Genomic DNA, 18763 nt, shown 5'->3' on the forward strand with positions numbered 1-18763 from the left:
CCCTTTATCATCTTTTCTTTTCAAAAATACCCTCAATCCTTTTTTTTATTTTCAAAAATGCCCCTAGTACTAATGAAATAACCTCTTTTTGCTCTATTCCTTAAAGAAAAAAAAAAAAAAAAAAAGGCTAAAGCGCACGTGCTAGAATTTGGGCTGGGCCTTCATGTCAGTTTTGGGGACCAGTAATTGGGCCTTCTGATTTAGCCCAAATGTAATTTTGACTACATTATTATTTTTTTAATTATTTAAAATTTGTGTTATCTTTCAATTATTTTAAATAAAATAGGCTCCTCACACATTCCAAATTTAAGAAATTAAGTGATATATTAAAAATAAATCAAATTTTATGTTTAATGGGATAATAAATCAGTAAGTTTTAAAAAATATCGGACGCCGCAGCCATTTATCAACACATATAATAGAGCCATGTCCCACATCAAATAATTTCTTATATTATTAAATTGTCAACCCGAGCAACACGAACATACCTAACCTAAAACATATAATCTCAATCAAAAGGTCAAATATTTGAATTTTAATTAAAAGAAAAGTTTTATTCTTTAATTTTTTGTCCGTAAAATACCTAATTATAAAATTCTCGAAATTAAATTAAAACGAGCGGTTGAAATTACTTATTTGATTTTGAAAACAGAGGAGATCGTGATTTTTATGTTTTGTTAGTAATAGACTAATTACGGTCTCTTTTAATAATTCATTATAACTAATAATATAAATTTAATATTGTTGTTACCATATTTATTTACTTTAAAAATTAAAAAAATTTAAGGATTAAAATTGCAATTTTGAATGATGAATTAAAATAAGAAATTAATAATTTAACATAAAGGGTGTTTGTATGATTCGAAAATCTAATCAACTTGAACTACCTGACTCAGACTATAAAGGTTGATTTTTTGTGGGTTCATGGGTTAACACTTTTTTGATTGGGTTAACCTAACAAAACTAACCAACCAGAAAATAGAGTTATGAGCTGGGTTGCATTTATGTAAAGTTGAAAATTTTTGGTCCGTTCATGGGTTAACACTTTTTTTAGTAAGATTAACTTCTAACCAAACTAACCCATCCGAAAATAGAGCTAGATTTGGTGATCAGTAGATTTTAATTATTAAAATAACATGTATATGAGATAAAACACTATTTTTTTAAAATAATATATATAAATAATAATCTCCACTCGTCACATTCGCATTCTTGTGGGAGTAGGATAACATCAGTACGACATCAGTTCTAACCTAGCAAACAAGTTAGCGGTAAAAAATTAATTTAAATGTTTGGGACAAAAGTTAACACATATTTAGAGTATGAAAGTTAAGTTGGAATGAAATGTATTAAAATAATGAAGAGGACTGAATCTTTAGAATGTGGATAGCTTTTTCAACGCGGTTGGGACCCATCAACCAATTGGCAACTCTGTCGGCATCCCGCGCAGTGCTCTCCTCCTTTCTCAAATCCCCATGTGAAGATGATTCACTCGCTCTGCATTTGTCAGTTCTTCCTTCTTCCATCGCCATTGGATCATCGCCCTGCGCCTTTCTTCCCATCTTCCAGAGGAGCTCTCAATCCCAATGCCGCCATGCCTTCGCTTCTTCCACTTTTTACTTCCCCTCGCTGTCTTTCTTGTCTTATGCCTCAAAAGAACCGCTATCGCAGGTGATCCCTACGTCTTCTTCGATTGGACTGTCTCCTACATCTCTGCTTCTCCACTTGGAGTTAAACAGAAGGTTTTTTCTCTTCTTTTTCTTCTGCAATTTTCAGATTGCTTCCAAGGAGCTCTAGAACTGATTATTCTGATTATGTTATGCATAAATTTGGTTATTATGTAGTTTCAATTTGATAGTCTTAGTCAAACTTCACAACTCGTTACTATTGTGGTATATATATAATTTATGTGGCAATAGATTGATATTGTGCATTTGGCTAACTGGATTGGTTTTACTATATTAGAGTTTAGAACTGAGTTAAAAAACGAAAGCCAATAGGTGGATGAGAGACAGTTCATGGACAATTGTGAGCCTTAATCTAACAATTGGGATGAAATTAAAACTAAGCCTAATTATAGGAGTTTAATCAACGTTTTAAAATTATAGGGACCAAATTAATTTGGTCTCAGAAGAATAGGGATTACGTTTATAATTTGAAGAAAAATGTTATAATAAGGATTGAATAGTTCTAATATTCCGTGACATTGGAAATTATGTGTTCCTACCGTTCTAATGTTTGGATTATGACCAAATTTCTCATTGACTAAGAAGATGGAAGATCATGGTATATAAGGACAACTATTGATGAGTTTAGATGAAACCAAAAGAAGAGTCACAAGGAGAAATGGGAGGTTTTTCCCGGCAATTTCTGTTTCTGTTTCTGTTTCTGTTTCTGTCTCTGTTGCTGACTTCATGTTTATGTACTTTTATTTGCAGGTCATTGGGATTAACGGACAGTTTCCTGGACCCGTGCTCAATGTAACTACGAACTGGAATGTTGTTGTCAATGTTAAAAATGACCTTGATGAGCCTTTGCTTCTGACTTGGTATGAACTATATCCACTAAAGATATTGAAAAAAGTGTATGGTTGTCATAACATTTAGTGCCTTACTATGTAATAGTGTGAGATCCCACATCCGTTGGTGAGGAAAATGAAGTATTCTTTTATTAGACGCGTTTTAAAAACCTTGAGTGGAAGCCTGAAAATGAAAACCCAAAGAAGACAATATCTGCTAGTGGTGGGCTTGAGCCGTTACAAATGATATCAGAGTTAGGCACAAGGAGACGTGTTAGCGAGGAGGCTGAGCCCCGAAGGGGGTGGACACAAGCCCCGAAAGGGGTGGGTTGGGGGGTCCCACATCGATTGGAGAAGGGAATGAGTGCTAGCAAGGACGCCGGCCCCGAAAGGGGTGGATTGTGAGATCCCACGTCGGTTGGAGAGAAGAACGAAACATTCTTATAAGGATGTGAAAACCTCTCTTTAGCAAGAGGATAATATCTGCTAGCAGTGAGTTTGGGCCCAAAGAAGACAATATCTGCTAGCGGTGGTTCCCTCCTAGCGGATGTGGTTTGGGCAGCTCCAATTAAAGTTGTGATTTTATTTTTATTTTTGAATTCAGGAATGGTATACAACACAGAAAAAATTCGTGGCAAGATGGTGTTGCTGGGACTAATTGTCCAATCCCTGCTGGGTGGAACTGGACATATCAGTTTCAGGTCAAAGATCAGATAGGGAGTTTCTTTTACTTCCCTTCCTTGAACTTCCAGAGAGCTTCTGGTGGGTATGGAGGAATCACCATAAATAACAGAGACGTTATACCATTGCCCTTTCCGGTGCCAGATGGAGATATCACAATCTTTATCAGTGATTGGTATACAAAGAGTCATAAGGTCAGTCTCAAGCATGATTTGGTTCTTACTTTTGCTGATGGTGACTAGTAGCTTTTAATCTGACTTTGCTTTACCTTTCTTGATCTCATGTTTGATGGTGATACTGAAAAACATAGGAATTAAGGAAGAATGTTGAGAATGGGATTCCCCTTGGTGTTCCTGATGGTATCCTTATCAATGGAGAGGGCCCTTTTCGCTTTGACAATGCTCTCGTTTCTGATGGCATTCCTTTTCATACAATAAATGTTGAACCTGGTATGGTGCATTTTTATTTTAATATGTGATTGGATTCTTGACTTTTTGGTATGAAAATGATATCTATTATTATTTATTTTATAGCAGACTCCAGAAGTGTATGGTTCACGATCTTTTTAGAGCTCTTACACTTGGCAAACCACTGGGGTCCTAGGGACATAAAAGTATAGTTGACCTTTGAAGATACCATCAGGAACAAATCAAAATAAGATATCCAACTTATTTTATCATTCTTATGGGCTTAGGAATCACTTGGTCCTGCACTACTTAGCTGGCGGAATAGCTTAATGGTAGAGCATAACCTTGTGAAGGGTGAGCTTGAGGGTACAAGTCCCTCCTTCCGCTTCCGCTCAAGGCACTAACATTGGGGACGTGGTGGCTGCCTCTCATATATATTTTTTCCTAACATAGGGTTCAAATCCTAGTCATGTTGCTCCAAAATTGTGGCCTATTATAACAACCCAAGTCCACCGCTAGTAAATATTATCTTCTTTGAACTTTTTCTTTCAAGCTTCCGCTCAAAGTTTTTAAATAGGGAGAAGTTCCTACACCCTTATAAAGAATGTTCTCCCCAATCGACGTGGGATCTCACACCTCTACTATGAGTAATACTAATAGAAGCTGTTTAATTATTGATATTCAACTTATTAACAAAATTGCCTACAAATCTACACATATGAGTAATACTAATAGAAGTAATAGAAGCTGTTTAATTATTGATATTCAACTTATTAACAAAATGGCCTACAAATCTACATAAGATATCCAACTTATTTTATCTTAGGAAAATATCCGCCCTCTGGATCCTAATCTAGTTGTTTGGATAGCTCGTGAAGCCATGTTAAGGCATTGTTTTGTCTCTGATTCTAAGTTGAAAAGAACTATAAACCGATTATTTACGATACTCTACTTTGATGTTTTGATACCAGGCCTTTCGAATTTTTGTTTTACTCCATGAAAATCTTAATCTTATGGCTTCAAAGTTTCAAAAGAATATATAGTTCGAAACTTTTTTTTTTTTTTTCATAGGATTTGACACTTGGTTCTAGCACCGATAGACCATCTTCAACTATTTAATCTGTACGTACGTACAAATTGTGTATATGAAAGCTTTCACTTGTCATAATTATCATTTGTCTTGTATACTAATTGATGACTAAATTTTGGAAATTGATCTTAACCAGGGAAAACATATCGCCTCCGCGTGCATAATATCGGTATCTCAACGAGCTTGAATTTTAGAATACAAAATCATAACTTACTTTTGGTAGAGACTGAAGGATCATACACGGTTCAGCAGGCTTATGCAAACATGGATATTCATGTGGGTCAGTCCTACTCATTTTTGGTCACAATGGACCAAAATGCTAGCAGTGATTACTACATTGTTGCCAGTTCTAGATTTCTTAATTCATCCTCTCTAGCTGGAATTAACGGAGTGGCTATCCTGCACTATTCCAATTCTCAGGGACCTGCTTCAGGTCCTCTTCCTGATCCTCCTAATGAATTGGACACATTTTTCTCAATGAATCAAGCAAGATCTATAAGGTTGTAGTTAGTTGCATATCCTTTTTGCGAACAAGATATCTTTCCCATTTCATAAAGATCTGCTAAAAGAAAATAAAATATGCAAACCTCATTGATATGGTCAATTGGTTCTTTTGTCTTTAGGACTAGAATAGAAATGCTATCAATTTCTTAACTCAATTTTACATGGTTATCTCACATTTGCAATTCTTGTCATGATTAGATGGAATGTTTCTGCTGGTGCTGCTCGCCCAAACCCACAGGGATCTTTCAAGTATGGTCAAATCACTGTCACAGATGTATATGTGATACTAAACCGACCAGCCGAGCTTATAAATGGGAAGTGGCGAAGGACCCTCAATGGCTTATCATACTTTGCACCTTCAACTCCACTTAAGCTAGCTCAACAATTTCGCATCCCAGGTGTCTACAAACTCGATTTTCCAACTCGAATGATGGATAGGCCTCCCAAACTTGACACATCTCTGATTAATGGTACTTTCAAAGGTTTTATGGAAATTATTTTTCAAAACAACGACAAATTTGTTCAGACCTACCATTTGGATGGCTATGCATTTTTTGTTGTTGGGTGAGTATTGAATTTTAATATCCTATACTTTTTGCTAACTTTTAGGACTTCAGATTTATTTGAAACCTGTTTATGTTGCAGCATGGATTTTGGAGTGTGGACTGAGAATAGCCGAGGGACTTACAATAAGTGGGATGGTGTAGCCCGCTGCACAACACAGGTAACTGGCCCATCTAATTTTTTGTATAGAGGCAAGAAAGCAGAAATGGTTTGAAACAAAAATTTAGAAAATTTCTTTGAAGCCTGTGCCTGGGGCTTGAACAGGCTAACTGAAGTAGAAAAGATAGGGAAACATATGGATCATGGCTGGAGAAAGATGTATTTATTATCTGTGATATCCCGCTTGGTTGAAGAGGAGAACAAAACATTTCTTATAAAAGGGTGAAAACCTCTCCCTAGTTGACGCATTTTAAAATCTTGATGAGAAGTCTAAAAGAGAAAGTCCAAAGAGGACAATATCTGTTAGCAGTGGGCTTAGGTTGTTACATCATTGCTATTTTATAAAACTCCTTATCAAATGGACGTCTATATCTAAATCGTACATTTAGAGATTTTACTATATGGATACTCATAAAGTGAATACACAGACTTATTTCGTCTTTTGTGGTTCAAGGTCTTTCCAGGAGCTTGGACTGCAGTTCTAGTGTCCCTTGACAATGCTGGCATATGGAATCTCCGTTCCGAAAATCTCGACTCGTGGTATTTAGGCCAAGAACTTTACGTGAGTGTTTTAAATCCGGAGGTTGATCAAAGTGAGATAGCTATGCCTGATAATACCATATATTGTGGCCTTCTTTCTTCCTTGCAAAAGTAAGTTGTTAGCCTCATATTTTTTCTTTTGGTAATAGCGTATCCTTTTCTGATTAGATTGGTTGAGAGAGAATCTATTAGATGACATCTTAAAAATCCTTTAAAATACAATTGTTTAGTCGTTATGAATCGAAAGAAACAGCAGTACTTGAGAATTTAAGGACATAGTTATACAACCTATAGAATAAATCCTGTTCTTGTAAGGAACAATTCACTTTCAACAACACTTCCTACCATTTGGATAGATTTTTAGAAACAATTTGTTCATGATGAGATCACATGTCGGTTGGAGAGGGGAACGAAACATTTCTTATAACGGTGTGAAACCCTCTCACTAATAAACGTGTTTTAAAAACCTTGAAGGGAAGTCTAGAAGGGAAAGCCCAAAAAGGACAATATAATATCAGCTAGTGGTGAGCTTAGGCTATTACAAATGGTATCAAAGCCAGACACCGGGCAGCATGCAGCGAGGATGCTAGGCTCCCAGCAGGGGTGGATTGTGAGAGAGGGGTACAAGACATATCATATAAGAGTGTGAAAATCTCTCTCTAACAGATATGTTTTAAAACCTTTAGAAAAAGTCTAGAAGGAAAAGCTGAAAGCTGCTAGTGGTGAGCTTCGACAATTACATTTAGTGTCAATCTTTCTCTTATTTTTTCAAACGTACTCTCGTTTTTCTTGGATAATTGGAAGACTTTTTATGCAACTTCCATTAGCTCGGAGTTTCCACCATTTTTTTTTTTTTTTTTTGGACATTGTATCGATACAATAGCTGTTTCGTATTATTAAAAACGAAACAAAATTGTTTCTGATTTCTTGTTTTCTGCAGGGATCAGTCTGAGAGATTCAAGTTCTCTGGTGTGGCATCCAGTGCTGATCCATTTCATTCAATTTTGGCTTTATTGTTCATAACATTGATAGCAACATTCATCAGGTAACAAAGTTTGTGAATGTTATGTTGTGTAGAAAAACAGCTTTAATTCATTGTGCTGAATAGAATAGGATTATAGAGCTATTGGTTGNTTATTTTTTTTTTTTTTTTTTTTTTTTTTTTTTTTTTTTTTTTTTTTTTTTTTGACTGGGAAAGAGAAGGCATTATTGATCGATGTATCATTGCTGATAGAAACTTCCAACTATGTATTCTAAGTTTCCACAGATTTTGATATAGCAGATTTCTAGGAAGACAATATTATCTTCTTAGGGTTGATCTACGGTAGTGTATGAGATTTAATATCCTAAAACTTACCTTTATAACTAAATGTAATAAAGTTTGACAATTATCGTGCAGGGATAGATTAGGTTTGCTCTAGCTAACCTAAACACGTGGTAAATAAGAGCTAATGTGAATAGTAAATAACTTAAAGGAAATGGTCCGATGAGAATGATAATGTGATAATGTTTGATAATTGTCCAATGAAAATAGTTTAGATATGCTCAGACCTAAAGACTCACGCTAGTTAAAATAAACCTTCTCTAAATTAATAAAAATACTTTGAAAGAGAAAATGACCGATAGAGTTGAAAATAGAGAAAATTATATATAATACATATATTATATGTATATAACCATATTATATAATTTGTAAATAAAAAAAAGTCAATTAAAATGTCACATTATTAAAAATCAAAGTGTAGCCGTGGTCAAATTTTGTATTAACTTAATTCTAAGTAATTTAAAATATGTTTAAATCAATTTTAGGATAATTTATATTTATATCTAATAAGTCCCTAATTTTAAAGTCTAGATTAAATATGAATCTCGAAAAATTTGAGTATAAGAACGGTGATGGCAGTTCAGTCGTTGAAGAAAATGTCTCGATGAGCTTTTATTTACCGTTTATGTCACTAATTGGTGACGGACAAAGCAAACAGGTAACGTTAAAGGTATTTCCGAAGAGAATATACCGACTAAAAAAAATTTAAAATATGAAAAAAAAAAAAAAAAAAACTCCGACATTTTCATAAAATTGAGGGGAAGTTCCGAAGGAAGGCGATGGCAATATGTATTAAAAGTCCACTGTACGGTCCATTTGTAGATGTGGCGAAGGGTTATTTGCAGTATTATTCAGTGCCCTCTCTTCCCCGATCTCAATTGTCTCCCGTCTCATTGCTTTCTCTCTCTCGTCTCTCCGCCGTTCCCGGCCGCCGGAGCTACTTCATCACTGTCCTCACACCCCATTGTCCAACCCCTTTTCCCCACAGTTTCATCTCGTTCTTTGATTCGATCCTCAAGACCTCTTTTTCTCGATCGCTCTTTCAATCTCCTCCCATTTGCTGGTGCCTCTTTCTTTTACCCTTTGCCGCAGAGGTTTGTTTTTGTTTCTCTGTTTGTGGAATGGATTGCTTTAGAGTTCCTTCTGGTTTTAGGCACTGGTCTTTTTCCCTTCCCCCTTCCAATCCTGGGGTTTTCAGTTCTGTAATTGATTGGTGTGTTTAGGGTTTCTTGCTGCCAGTTCTGTGTGTTTTGTTGCTCAAGCTGAATTGTGTTCTTTGAATAGTGCTTTGGTTTCTGGCTCTTTGGGTTCTCGTGGAATTTGAAGAGAAGGTGTTTTTGGGGTTGGGGTTCTTCTGAAATTGTGTTTCCCTCTTGTTTCATTCTTTTGTTGGAGTTCACATGGATTTCTTGTTTACTTTTGGGTGATAATGGCTCCAGCATGGTCAACGTAGGATTGGGCTAATTTCTATTTTGTTTTCCCGATGTAGTTCTTTTCGAAATTTTAAACAGTAGTTCTTGTGTGTATGATTTGCTCACAATCTTACAAATTCGATTTGGACTGGAGGCTTCTTTATCTTAAAAAATTACTCAAATTCTAACTATTTTACTTCTTTTAGTACAACGAATGTGAGGTATGGAGGTTTGAACTTCCAACCTCAAAGGAAGGAGTACATATCAATTAACTCTAAGTTCCTCAACCTAATTAGATTTACTTTCTCCTTTCAAATCATCAAGTGATGGCACATCATATATGTACTTTTTCCTTTTATGTAAGCCATGGCTTTTAGCCTTTTTCTGTTTAGATTGTTCATTTTAATTTTAATTTCTTGAACAAACAACAAGTTCATTGCATTTTATCAGAAAAGATAGAGAAAAAGTAGGTTTGTTGTCTTGGAATTCTAATCTCACTACTCTTTGGGATTTTATAATTGCAGTTATAATGTTACATTGTTCCAAGGAAAATTGATACATGGAATCTGAAGATAAGAAGTTTGGCCGAGGTAAATGTCGATATAGTCAATTTAGTCCCCTTTCTCTCGTGCACTGGCATTTAAAGAGTGAGACATAGCTTGGTATATACATTGATGCTTCTATGTTTAGAAATCTATGGATGTTTTTTTGGATGATACGATATTGTTGTAAATGAACGTGCCTGTTTTGGTGATAACATTCCCTTGGGTCCTCTATTATATACCTAGGAGCTCAATGTTTAATATTTTTTGGTATATAAGGATCTCTATGTATATCTCTTGACCACTTATATTAGAAATTTATTTCTCTGGGTTTACTCTTTTAATTTCTATGACTGTTGTAGTTGAGCTAGAGCATATGATTCTAATACAATTTTTACAAGACATGCAGAGGGCTGTGGGATTTATTGCTTGAAGCAGAGTAAAACCAAGTTTTGGTAGATCTAGAATTGTGGTTGGAAAATTATAGTTCAAGTTTAGAGCTGAATTAGAACACTTGACCCTTTATATGTTTTTTTTATAAAAATATCATTACTGTAGCTCCTTTTGTCTCTTCAGGTTGTACATTTTAATTCTTTAACTGATTTTTTCTAATCATTTACCTTTTTCTTTCTTTTGTTAATATTTTTCTTTATTGCTTATATTTCAATGTAATTGAAAGTAACATGGAAGTACAAGATATAGTGGTTTCCCGTTCCATCTTGTTCGTTTTCTATCTGTATTTATTATCTTGTCACCCGAATTTTCAGTGTATTTTTATTTGTACCTTCAGGACCTAGGGAACTGACTGGTGCTGTGGATCTTATAAGTCACTACAAGCTGTTGCCTCACCATGATTTTTTCTGCAAGAAGTCGCTTCCATTGTCAATTTCGGATACACATTATCTTCATAACGTGGTTGGAGACATAGAAATTAGAAAAGGGGAAGGGATGCAGTTGAATCAACTCATACAGAATACTTCTTATTCTAGAGAAACCAATGCCCGCATACAGCCATTTGACCAAGATATTCTCATCGGAGCCTTCCAACTGAGGGAAACTGGTCCTGTTGATCTGCCTCCTGTAAGAAATCTTTAACTAAAGTTGTTAAAATGAGCCACTTTCTTCAGCTTTCTTCCATTAGCTGGAATCTAGATTTCACCAAGGCAACGGGTCGATTATCAGCATTTGTCATCCTGATTCTTTTCTCTGCAAGTGATGATCCATCTTTTTTTCTTTGGTTAGGCCGAGAAGGGTGTTGCTACTATTCCAGGGAAGTCAAGAAGTGAGTCCAAAGATAAAGACAGAAAGCATAAGAAGCACAAGGATAGGGATAAGGAGAAGGATAGAGAGCATAAGAAGCATAAGCATCGACATAAAGACCGAAGTAAGGATAAAGACAAGGACAAGAAGAAAGAGAAAAGTGCCCATCAAGATTCTGGCGCTGATCATTCGAAGAAGCATCATGAAAAGGTTGGAAAACCTTTACTCTTTTCCTGCTCTTTGTAAATACCAAAATTAGATAACAATGGGATGGTTAAGGAGTAGAATGTCATTGGCATTAACGTTATGGACGTTTTCGTATCCCACTCACTGAACTTTCTTCATTTTACCTAAACTATCAAACCCTTAGCATGCCTTGAGGGCGGGGAAGTTAATTGATCTATACCATATTTTCTCTACTAAAAATTAAGGATTAAGTGGTCTTTTTGTTTTTACTACCAAGTGAGCTGTTTCTTAATTTTTAACTTCACTCAATTTTCAGAAAAGGAAGCATGATGGAGAAGATGACATTAATGACATTCATAGGCACAAAAAAAGTAAGGTAATATGAGGTCCATTATTTTTCAGCTGTAGATTGCTTGCTTACTGCAAAGAAGGATTACCCAGGCCAACTTATATCTCCTTAATCCATGTTTTGACTTTTCAATTGATTGTTTTCTAACTAAGTCTTCTGCATTTAATTTCTACAGCATAAGACCTCAAAAATTGAAGAAATGGGAGTGATAAAGGTAGCGGGATGACATTGTGGCATAATCTAGGTCATTTATTTCCTCGTATGGTTGTAGAAAGATTGGTGGAATTTTCACTTAATGTGTCAAAAAAATACTTGAGGTATATTTATATATTTCAAGTATATTCTATATTCAATTGTTCTTCATTTGATTACATTTTTGTTGGTTTTTTCTTTTCTTTTTCATTTGAAAAGGACCTTTGAGAAAAATGAGAAAAAAAAAAAAGCATACAAGAAATGAAACCCAGCCCAAAATGGCAGTCCAATAACAAACTGTTGCACCTATAGGATCACACAGAGGAGCATTGACATCCAACCATCATATAACTTAAAACAGAAAATAGAAACTCGTCCATTAGGAGTCTACAAAAGAAGAGGGTTGGAACCTACAATGACCATTTTCTCTTTGGGCCCTATAGAATTCCCTTAGAAGGATTAGGATGTTATCAAAATGCGAGAGATTCCATGTATTTTTATCTTGTTGTATTGCGGAAATTAAGTCGTTCTTTTGTAGTTTATTTAAGAGTTCCTTGGCAAGTTTCTAGAAAAAGGTTCTTTTTACATTAGGAGGTTGCATGGGTGCTTTTTATCTGGTGGAGTATATTCTAGTGGAGCTTTTGCAAGGACTGTTGTTAAGGATGGAGCTGTGTGCATGGAAAAGTTATCAAATCTTAGTGGTTGGTTCACTGAATTTGCTTCTCTATCCAATGGGGTAAGGAGGTAAAAGTTATCAAATCATAGCTATGTGGGTGGAAAAGTTATCAAATCATAGCTATGTGCGTGGAAAAGTTATCAAATCATGGGGAAGATCTCGTTGCAAAAGTAGAAAAAGGTGCAAGGATTAAAAAACATAACTGTAGCATTGATTCTCTTTTAGAAGCTACTTTGATAAGCTTGTAAAACACATCCTCTCCTTCCCTTTGGCTCGTCTCTCTCTTTCTAGTAAAAGGAGTTCAAGAAGTATTTAATCATTGCCTCAACGGTGGAAAGTCTTTTCACACCCAATCCATCTCACTGCCACACCATCTGGGACTACTAAATGTTCCTTTTAACCATTAGTTGTTAGACTTATCATTTGTATAAAACGTGTCAATTCTTTGAACTCGAAGAACTCACCCTCAATCTCTTTGTTCCAAAGGATTTCTGATTCAAAGGAGTTGAAGACAATTGGTTAAGGTATCATTTAACTAGCCAACCTGTGCATAGCTCAAAACATATCCTGGACCTAAAGCCTAGATGTTAGAATCTCCACCCCTACTAGTGAAGGGTCAATGGAAAACTATGGGTGTTAAGAGTTAAAACCTTCCTTCTCTAAAGGAATCACACTTTTGTTCTCTTTCAACTTCTACTAGCACCATCTGTGGCCATGTTAGAGTTGCAACCTAGTTGAAGAAATGTAATGGGGTTGTGAAGGATACCTTCATTGATATACGTTTGTTTGTGTGTGTGGGCCAGCGTACGTGCACTTGGGATATTTCTATGGGACAACCACCTTGACCTTGTTTTTGTCTTGATAAAATTGGGTTCTAGACTTGCTTAATTAGCTAATGGGTTTAAATTTGTTTATGTATTTATAGGTTTCCTTTGATTCTGATCATAATTTTTGCTGACTTAGTAGGGGTATTGTGTGATTATCTTTCATCATTACTTTATTCTTTGCGTGGGATCGTGTCTCATGGTTTAAGGATTGGTCTTCTCTTATGATGAAACTCGAAACAAAATAGTAAAGGATAAGAGAACATATTAAGCATGCATATTAAATGAATGCATGCCTTAGATCTAGTAGTAGCGTAGCTGAGCTTTAATGATTTTCTTATGCTCTTGTCTTCTCGTATTTGGCTTTTCCTGAACCCTTTTGAGTGTATGATAGTTTTTCTTTCTTCGTGCAGAGTAGCTTCTGATGAGGGTGAATTCTACAAAATGTAAAAAAGAAAAGAAAAGAAAAGAAAAGAAAATGGTCATTTGTATCATAAGAAACAAAATGATGGGGTCTGATAGATAATATAAATATGAGCGATTTGGAGGATGATTAGTTGTGTACCATTCATTATGTTCTTGGTTTCATTTCCTAGACTGTTTTCAAGCTGTAGTTTGAAGTAGCATGGTTCTTCGTCTTCGGTATTTTGAACGAAGATAGAAGGCTAGAAATCTCTCTTCTCCATCCCCGCCCGTCGTGTTTGTTTGTTTCGTTTGAGTTTGCTGAATTCGTTTCAAGAATGTGTATTTTTGTTGTTGGCATATGAGAGAGGGGAAATGTGTATAGAAAATGGAATTTGAGCCATCTATTTTCTCACTGTTTTTGGCTCATACATGAGTGTGCTGAAGTGAGATGGTTTTTCTCTTACTCATATCTTATGGACCTTATAATTTCCTTTAGTCTTCTTGCATATTGTTACCTATGAATTATGTGTAAATTTTGATGATTTGTTAGAGAATGTTACTATAGATTCATGTTCATGGATTATTCTCTTTTAACCTTCTGCTAAGTCCAAACTGCATGGACTTCAAATTCTTCTTCTGTAAAATCACTATAAACCACAAAAAATAACATTTTCAGCCTGTAAAAATTGGTATACAGGGTCACCATTGGAGACTTGGTAAGAAATCCTTGCTTAACGATCACTTTCTCAAGGCACAATCAGATCATCGATTGCGACACGTAGCACCACACGAGTATTTGGTTGCCAGGCAAACATTATGATTCTTTCTAGATTATCTCTTTACTAAAGATTGATGACCACTCTCGAGTATTACCATAACGTCCTATCTTGCTCTTAGGAGGTAGCGATCCTTCAAATTATAAATGTAAAAAATTTATTAAAAAACATTTAAACTATAACATATATGTAGTTTATTTTTAAAAAATGAATTGAAAATTTGCATTGTTTTTATTTCTGATTTGCTATGTTTTTTTAAAAAGATATAATATAATATAAGTGTCTATTTAATTTTTGTCTCAACATTGAACTTATGAATATATGAAAATGTCGATATGTCGATATAAATTTAAAATCTAGGCGGTAAAGTCATCTCTTGACGTGTTTAGTTGTGTATGACATCATATAGACGATGTTGTATTGAAAAAAAACAAATTTTTAAAAATAAATTTGGAGAAAATTATGCTTTTTTTTTTTAATCCTTTCAATAAGTAAAAGTAAAAAACTAATTTGATTACATTTAGCAAATGTTTATTTTTGTTGTCCATAGCGAGCCAATTACCGATCAGGCTACAAGCCCTCTCTACGCCAATCTCCAAAATCAAGCGGTTCCCATGATTCCGTTCATCTTTCTTCTTCAATTCACCGTCTCTGTTGCATCCACTTCCTTGAATGATTCTTCGGATGCGATAATTTCGCAGATCAAGGACGGACGAGAACAGAGAGAGTTGGATTACTTCAAATTGACGCTGCAATGGCCTGGCACTGTCTGCAAGGGCACCGACAGCTGTTGTTCCTCCAACGCATGCTGTAATAGGTGAGTGCTTCTTCTCTTTTTCCTACAACATTCCCCGTTTAGAATACTCGATTAATCGTTACTTTCGTTTGAGGTTCTACAGCTAAGTAACTTCTACAGCCTTTTCACATTCCCCGTTTGTGAATTAATTAATTAAGCTGTAGAAGTTACCACATTCCCCGTTTACAACATACGAAGAGGAGACCAATTAGGAGAGATCCTACACAACTTAAAATTATGCATCCAAATCTCTTCAGTCAATTCTATAAGATAAATTCTTGATATTTTATAATAACAAGATTCTATCATCTATCATTTGTAGTAAATCCCTATGGAAAGATTTACAGACGTGAAAAATATAAGTTCAATCAATTCTATGAGGGGGGGAATCATGGTAATGATCAAAGAGGAGAAACATTTTGCCATTATGAATCTTTGTTAGGCATAATAAGTGGACAGAAACCGAAGAACTCTTCTTCGTTAATCTAGGAGTGGATATTTGTAATCTAAGCTGAATTTTTTTGTTCATTGTTAGAGTAGCTATAGACTTTGTTAGATTTCATGTCCTTCTGCCATCCCTTATACTTTATAATGTATCTTTTTGTTCCATCTATTAATTTTGGAAGACTTCTTCGTAAGTTACTTTTAAGTTGTAGTAGCTTTCCAATGATCTTTCATGGATTTAAATTTGAGCGTCTTCTTGCACCATCATCTACATTCTGTGTTTATTGGGCAATTGGGTATTTTGACATCGAAAGAATTACCATGGAGATGACACCAAAAAGTAGATGAGAAAAAGTTATTAGACCATTCATAGAACAAAAATTTAAAGTTTACGGTTGTGAAAGTTTTGCCTATAGGTCATGTTCGGTATTTTCTTGAGCGTTCTTCTGAATTCTCTAGATTTTCTTTTTCATTGTTCATAAACTTATGCTCGTTTATCCCTTCTTTGGTAGATCCGGTGGTTTTGCTGACTTTACGATTCGTAAGTTGAAGCTACAATTGCATTTCTTCCCACAACTTATAAGTGCAAGCGGTGTTTATAAGCTCGATCACAGAGCATATCAATATCAATTCTCTAAGAATAAACTTGGAGTCGTTCATTTGTTTGAGAATTTTCTTTATATAAATATAAAATATTAAGAGTTCGTTATTGTATGACTACGAATTTATAATCTGTTGCTTGCGTGATAGATGGGTTATGGCCTGATTATAATGATGGAACATGGCCTTCATGTTGCAATGGAACAAGTTTTGATGAGAAGGAGGTGCGTTGTTATTAAAGTTAGGCTGTTGATATTCATGATATGATCCATAGTTGAAGAGCTAAAACAAAACTTTTTCAGCCTATTGGCTTTATTTTGATCATTGTGCCGTTTACTTTGTTCTTGTTCGGCACAAGGCATTTTTGTATCATCCTGCATAATTTTATCTTGCAGATTCATACCTTACTTGATCCCCTGAAGAAATACTGGCCATCTTTGAGTTGTTCATCTTCAACTTGCCATGGTGGGAAGGGATCATTTTGGGCTCATGAGGTGACCATCACTAATACAAGATATATTTGTGTAAATTTGCACCGATGGTACCCAAGTTTTAACTGATTCTTTTCTCCTCACTTTTTGCTCCTATGATGGCTGAATTGGCTACTGCATTGACTAGTGGGGTAATAATCCTCGGCTTCTCTCACTTGGATACTATAATCTATATTCTATAATGCATTGAGGCTTTTCTTCTTTTATTGAATTTTTTTGATTGGCAAAGGTTAAATTTTTAGATTTTTTTGATTAACTATAAGATTTTTAAAGTCGTTCACATCATGGCCATATATGATCTATGCATTGCATAATGATATCGTATACAAAAGTGTATTTTTCTATCATTTACCTTGGGCCAATGCTCTGCTCAACTTTGATGTTGGCCTTTCTTATCTACGTAGAGTTTGTTCTTGATTGGATGTGACAGCATGTCTTTTTGGTAATTTGCTACGTTTTAGGACACAGGAAATAGTTTGATATGTTCATATTATTGTTTTGATGCCAATGTTGGAATCAAAGCATGTTTAATGTTCTTCCCATGCTTTGGTTTTCTCATATTGTATTTCTATGGCATGCAGAGAAGCATGGAACCTGTTCTTATCCAGTAATTCGTGATGAATACAGTTACTTTTTAACTACTCTCAACGTCTTTTTCAAATATAATGTCACTGTAAGTTTTGGAATGATGCTACCCTTTCTACATTAGCTCTAATATCAATAGGTCAGATCATGCTGCTTGCAGTTTAGTTCCCCATTTTTGCTATTGTCGATTTTTCCCTTATTTGATTAAGTTTACTGATGACTTTCCTTTGAAAACTTTCCTTTGAAAATCGAGTATAACTCAGTGAATAAGACACATCTTACTACTCGATTTGACCAAATCCTGCCATTATTGAACCCAAAAGAGAGGTTGTTTGATAACCATTTAGTTTTTTGTTTTTGGTTTTTGAAAATTTGCTTACAAACGCCGCTTGCACTTATAAGTTTCTTTAATTTGCTATTCATATAATGTATTTAAAACCTTTATCATTTCTTATTTTGCATTGGAATGAGTTTGGTTACTAATGAACATGTTATGTCCCAGAAAGTTCTGAATGATGCTGGATATCTACCTTCAAATACCGAGAAATATCCTCTTGGAGGAATCGTTTCAGCAGTTGAGAATGCTTTTCATGTCACCCCTTCTTTAGCATGTTCAGAGGGTGCACTGCAGGAACTTCGTTTATGTTTCTACAAGGATCTCAAGGTTGGTCCCTTAACTTAAAAAATGTATAATAGGTTCTTAAATTTTTAGAAGTCATGAATCTAACACAAAATTGAAAGTTTAATATTCTATTAGACACTGAGATTCAAAATTCAAAGTTTAAAAATAAATAGGATGCAAATCTTAAAGTTCGAGAACGAAACTTTTAGGAAAAAAAATATTGGATATGTATGGATACATTTTTTTCACAGGTGTGATCTTAGTGATGTTTATGGGACATCTTTTGGGTTCCTCAAATTATTATGTTTGCTTCATTGCAGCCTCGTGACTGTGTTCAGACAGACTCACAGAATGGGATCATTTCTTCAAATTTTTCGTGTCCCCAATATGTGAGCTTACCAGCTATTGATCCTAGTGGCAATATTTTCAAGTTCGTTGATTCAAGTAGGCAATATCCAAGTGCTTAATGTTCAGACTATTGAACATTAAAGATTATACATATATATATGAATATGTAGTGTATTATGTTTCTAACACACATGGTGGATTAGAACTTTGTTAACGATGCATTTTTAATCTTCATCTTGATTACTGGTATCAAATTGAAAAATGTCCTACTGTTGTAGTTTCTGCACTGAGATTTAATTAGCCAAGAAATTACTGGGATTATCCAAGGGATGTTGGAACTTGGAAGATTAGTAGGTCAATTTCTACTAATTCTAAGAAATGATTCTAAAACACCCTTGAATCGTAAGAATTACCAAGAGGTGTGGATAAATGATCCTCTTTAAGTATTTTCTAATCAAATATTGAAGT

The 18763-nt window shown here is 34.9% G+C and overlaps 3 protein-coding genes across 5 annotated transcripts; all 3 read left to right on the forward strand.

Annotated features, from left to right (window-relative positions):
- Positions 1-1412: 1412 nt before the first annotated feature.
- LOC111488283 (monocopper oxidase-like protein SKU5) lies at positions 1413-7739 on the forward strand. Its single transcript, XM_023135983.1, has 9 exons — positions 1413-1742; positions 2439-2548; positions 3123-3393; positions 3510-3648; positions 4833-5196; positions 5399-5764; positions 5846-5924; positions 6378-6574; positions 7404-7739. Exons 1-9 carry the CDS (start codon positions 1587-1589, stop codon positions 7510-7512), a joined length of 1791 nt encoding a protein of 596 aa, XP_022991751.1. The 5' UTR covers positions 1413-1586; the 3' UTR covers positions 7513-7739.
- Positions 7740-8573: 834 nt separating this feature from the next.
- On the forward strand, positions 8574-14128 carry LOC111488204 (mediator of RNA polymerase II transcription subunit 19a-like). 3 transcript variants are annotated; one of them, XM_023135886.1, is made up of 7 exons: positions 8575-8881; positions 9724-9789; positions 10532-10821; positions 10984-11211; positions 11504-11563; positions 11712-11853; positions 13642-14128. In XM_023135886.1, exons 2-6 carry the CDS (start codon positions 9759-9761, stop codon positions 11760-11762), a joined length of 660 nt encoding a protein of 219 aa, XP_022991654.1. In that variant the 5' UTR covers positions 8575-8881; positions 9724-9758; the 3' UTR covers positions 11763-11853; positions 13642-14128. The 3 variants fall into 3 exon arrangements, with proteins under 3 accessions (XP_022991656.1, XP_022991654.1, XP_022991655.1); XM_023135887.1 differs by having other exon boundaries at positions 13647-14128; XM_023135888.1 differs by lacking the exon at positions 11504-11563 and having other exon boundaries at positions 8574-8881.
- Positions 14129-14947: 819 nt separating this feature from the next.
- Positions 14948-18557, forward strand: LOC111488355 (ribonuclease 2-like). Its single transcript, XM_023136056.1, has 8 exons — positions 14948-15226; positions 16162-16190; positions 16400-16473; positions 16645-16743; positions 16868-16871; positions 17322-17413; positions 17828-17989; positions 18268-18557. The coding sequence occupies exons 1-8, from the start codon at positions 15024-15026 to the stop codon at positions 18412-18414; spliced, it is 810 nt and encodes a 269-aa protein (XP_022991824.1). The 5' UTR covers positions 14948-15023; the 3' UTR covers positions 18415-18557.
- The last annotated feature ends 206 nt before the right edge of the window (positions 18558-18763 follow it).

Source organism: Cucurbita maxima, unplaced genomic scaffold (assembly GCF_002738345.1).
Source record: "Cucurbita maxima cultivar Rimu unplaced genomic scaffold, Cmax_1.0 Cma_Scf00013, whole genome shotgun sequence".
Lineage (NCBI taxonomy): Eukaryota > Viridiplantae > Streptophyta > Magnoliopsida > Cucurbitales > Cucurbitaceae > Cucurbita > Cucurbita maxima.

Excerpts from the sequence above, each read along its gene's own strand:
- LOC111488283 (XM_023135983.1), top strand. The coding sequence starts at position 1,587 with ATGCCGCCATGCCTTCGCTTCTTCCACTTTTTACTTCCCCTCGCTGTC. Across the intron at positions 5,197-5,398 it reads AATCAAGCAAGATCTATAAG|ATGGAATGTTTCTGCTGGTG; the intron begins GTTGTAGTTAGT and ends TGTCATGATTAG. Across the intron at positions 6,575-7,403 it reads CTTCTTTCTTCCTTGCAAAA|GGATCAGTCTGAGAGATTCA; the intron begins GTAAGTTGTTAG and ends TGTTTTCTGCAG.
- LOC111488204 (XM_023135886.1), top strand. The coding sequence starts at position 9,759 with ATGGAATCTGAAGATAAGAAGTTTGGCCGAG. Across the intron at positions 11,212-11,503 it reads CGAAGAAGCATCATGAAAAG|AAAAGGAAGCATGATGGAGA; the intron begins GTTGGAAAACCT and ends CTCAATTTTCAG. Across the intron at positions 11,564-11,711 it reads ATAGGCACAAAAAAAGTAAG|CATAAGACCTCAAAAATTGA; the intron begins GTAATATGAGGT and ends TAATTTCTACAG.
- LOC111488355 (XM_023136056.1), top strand. The coding sequence starts at position 15,024 with ATGATTCCGTTCATCTTTCTTCTTCAATTCACCGTCTCTGTTGCATCC. Across the intron at positions 15,227-16,161 it reads TCCAACGCATGCTGTAATAG|ATCCGGTGGTTTTGCTGACT; the intron begins GTGAGTGCTTCT and ends CTTCTTTGGTAG. Across the intron at positions 17,990-18,267 it reads GTTTCTACAAGGATCTCAAG|CCTCGTGACTGTGTTCAGAC; the intron begins GTTGGTCCCTTA and ends GCTTCATTGCAG.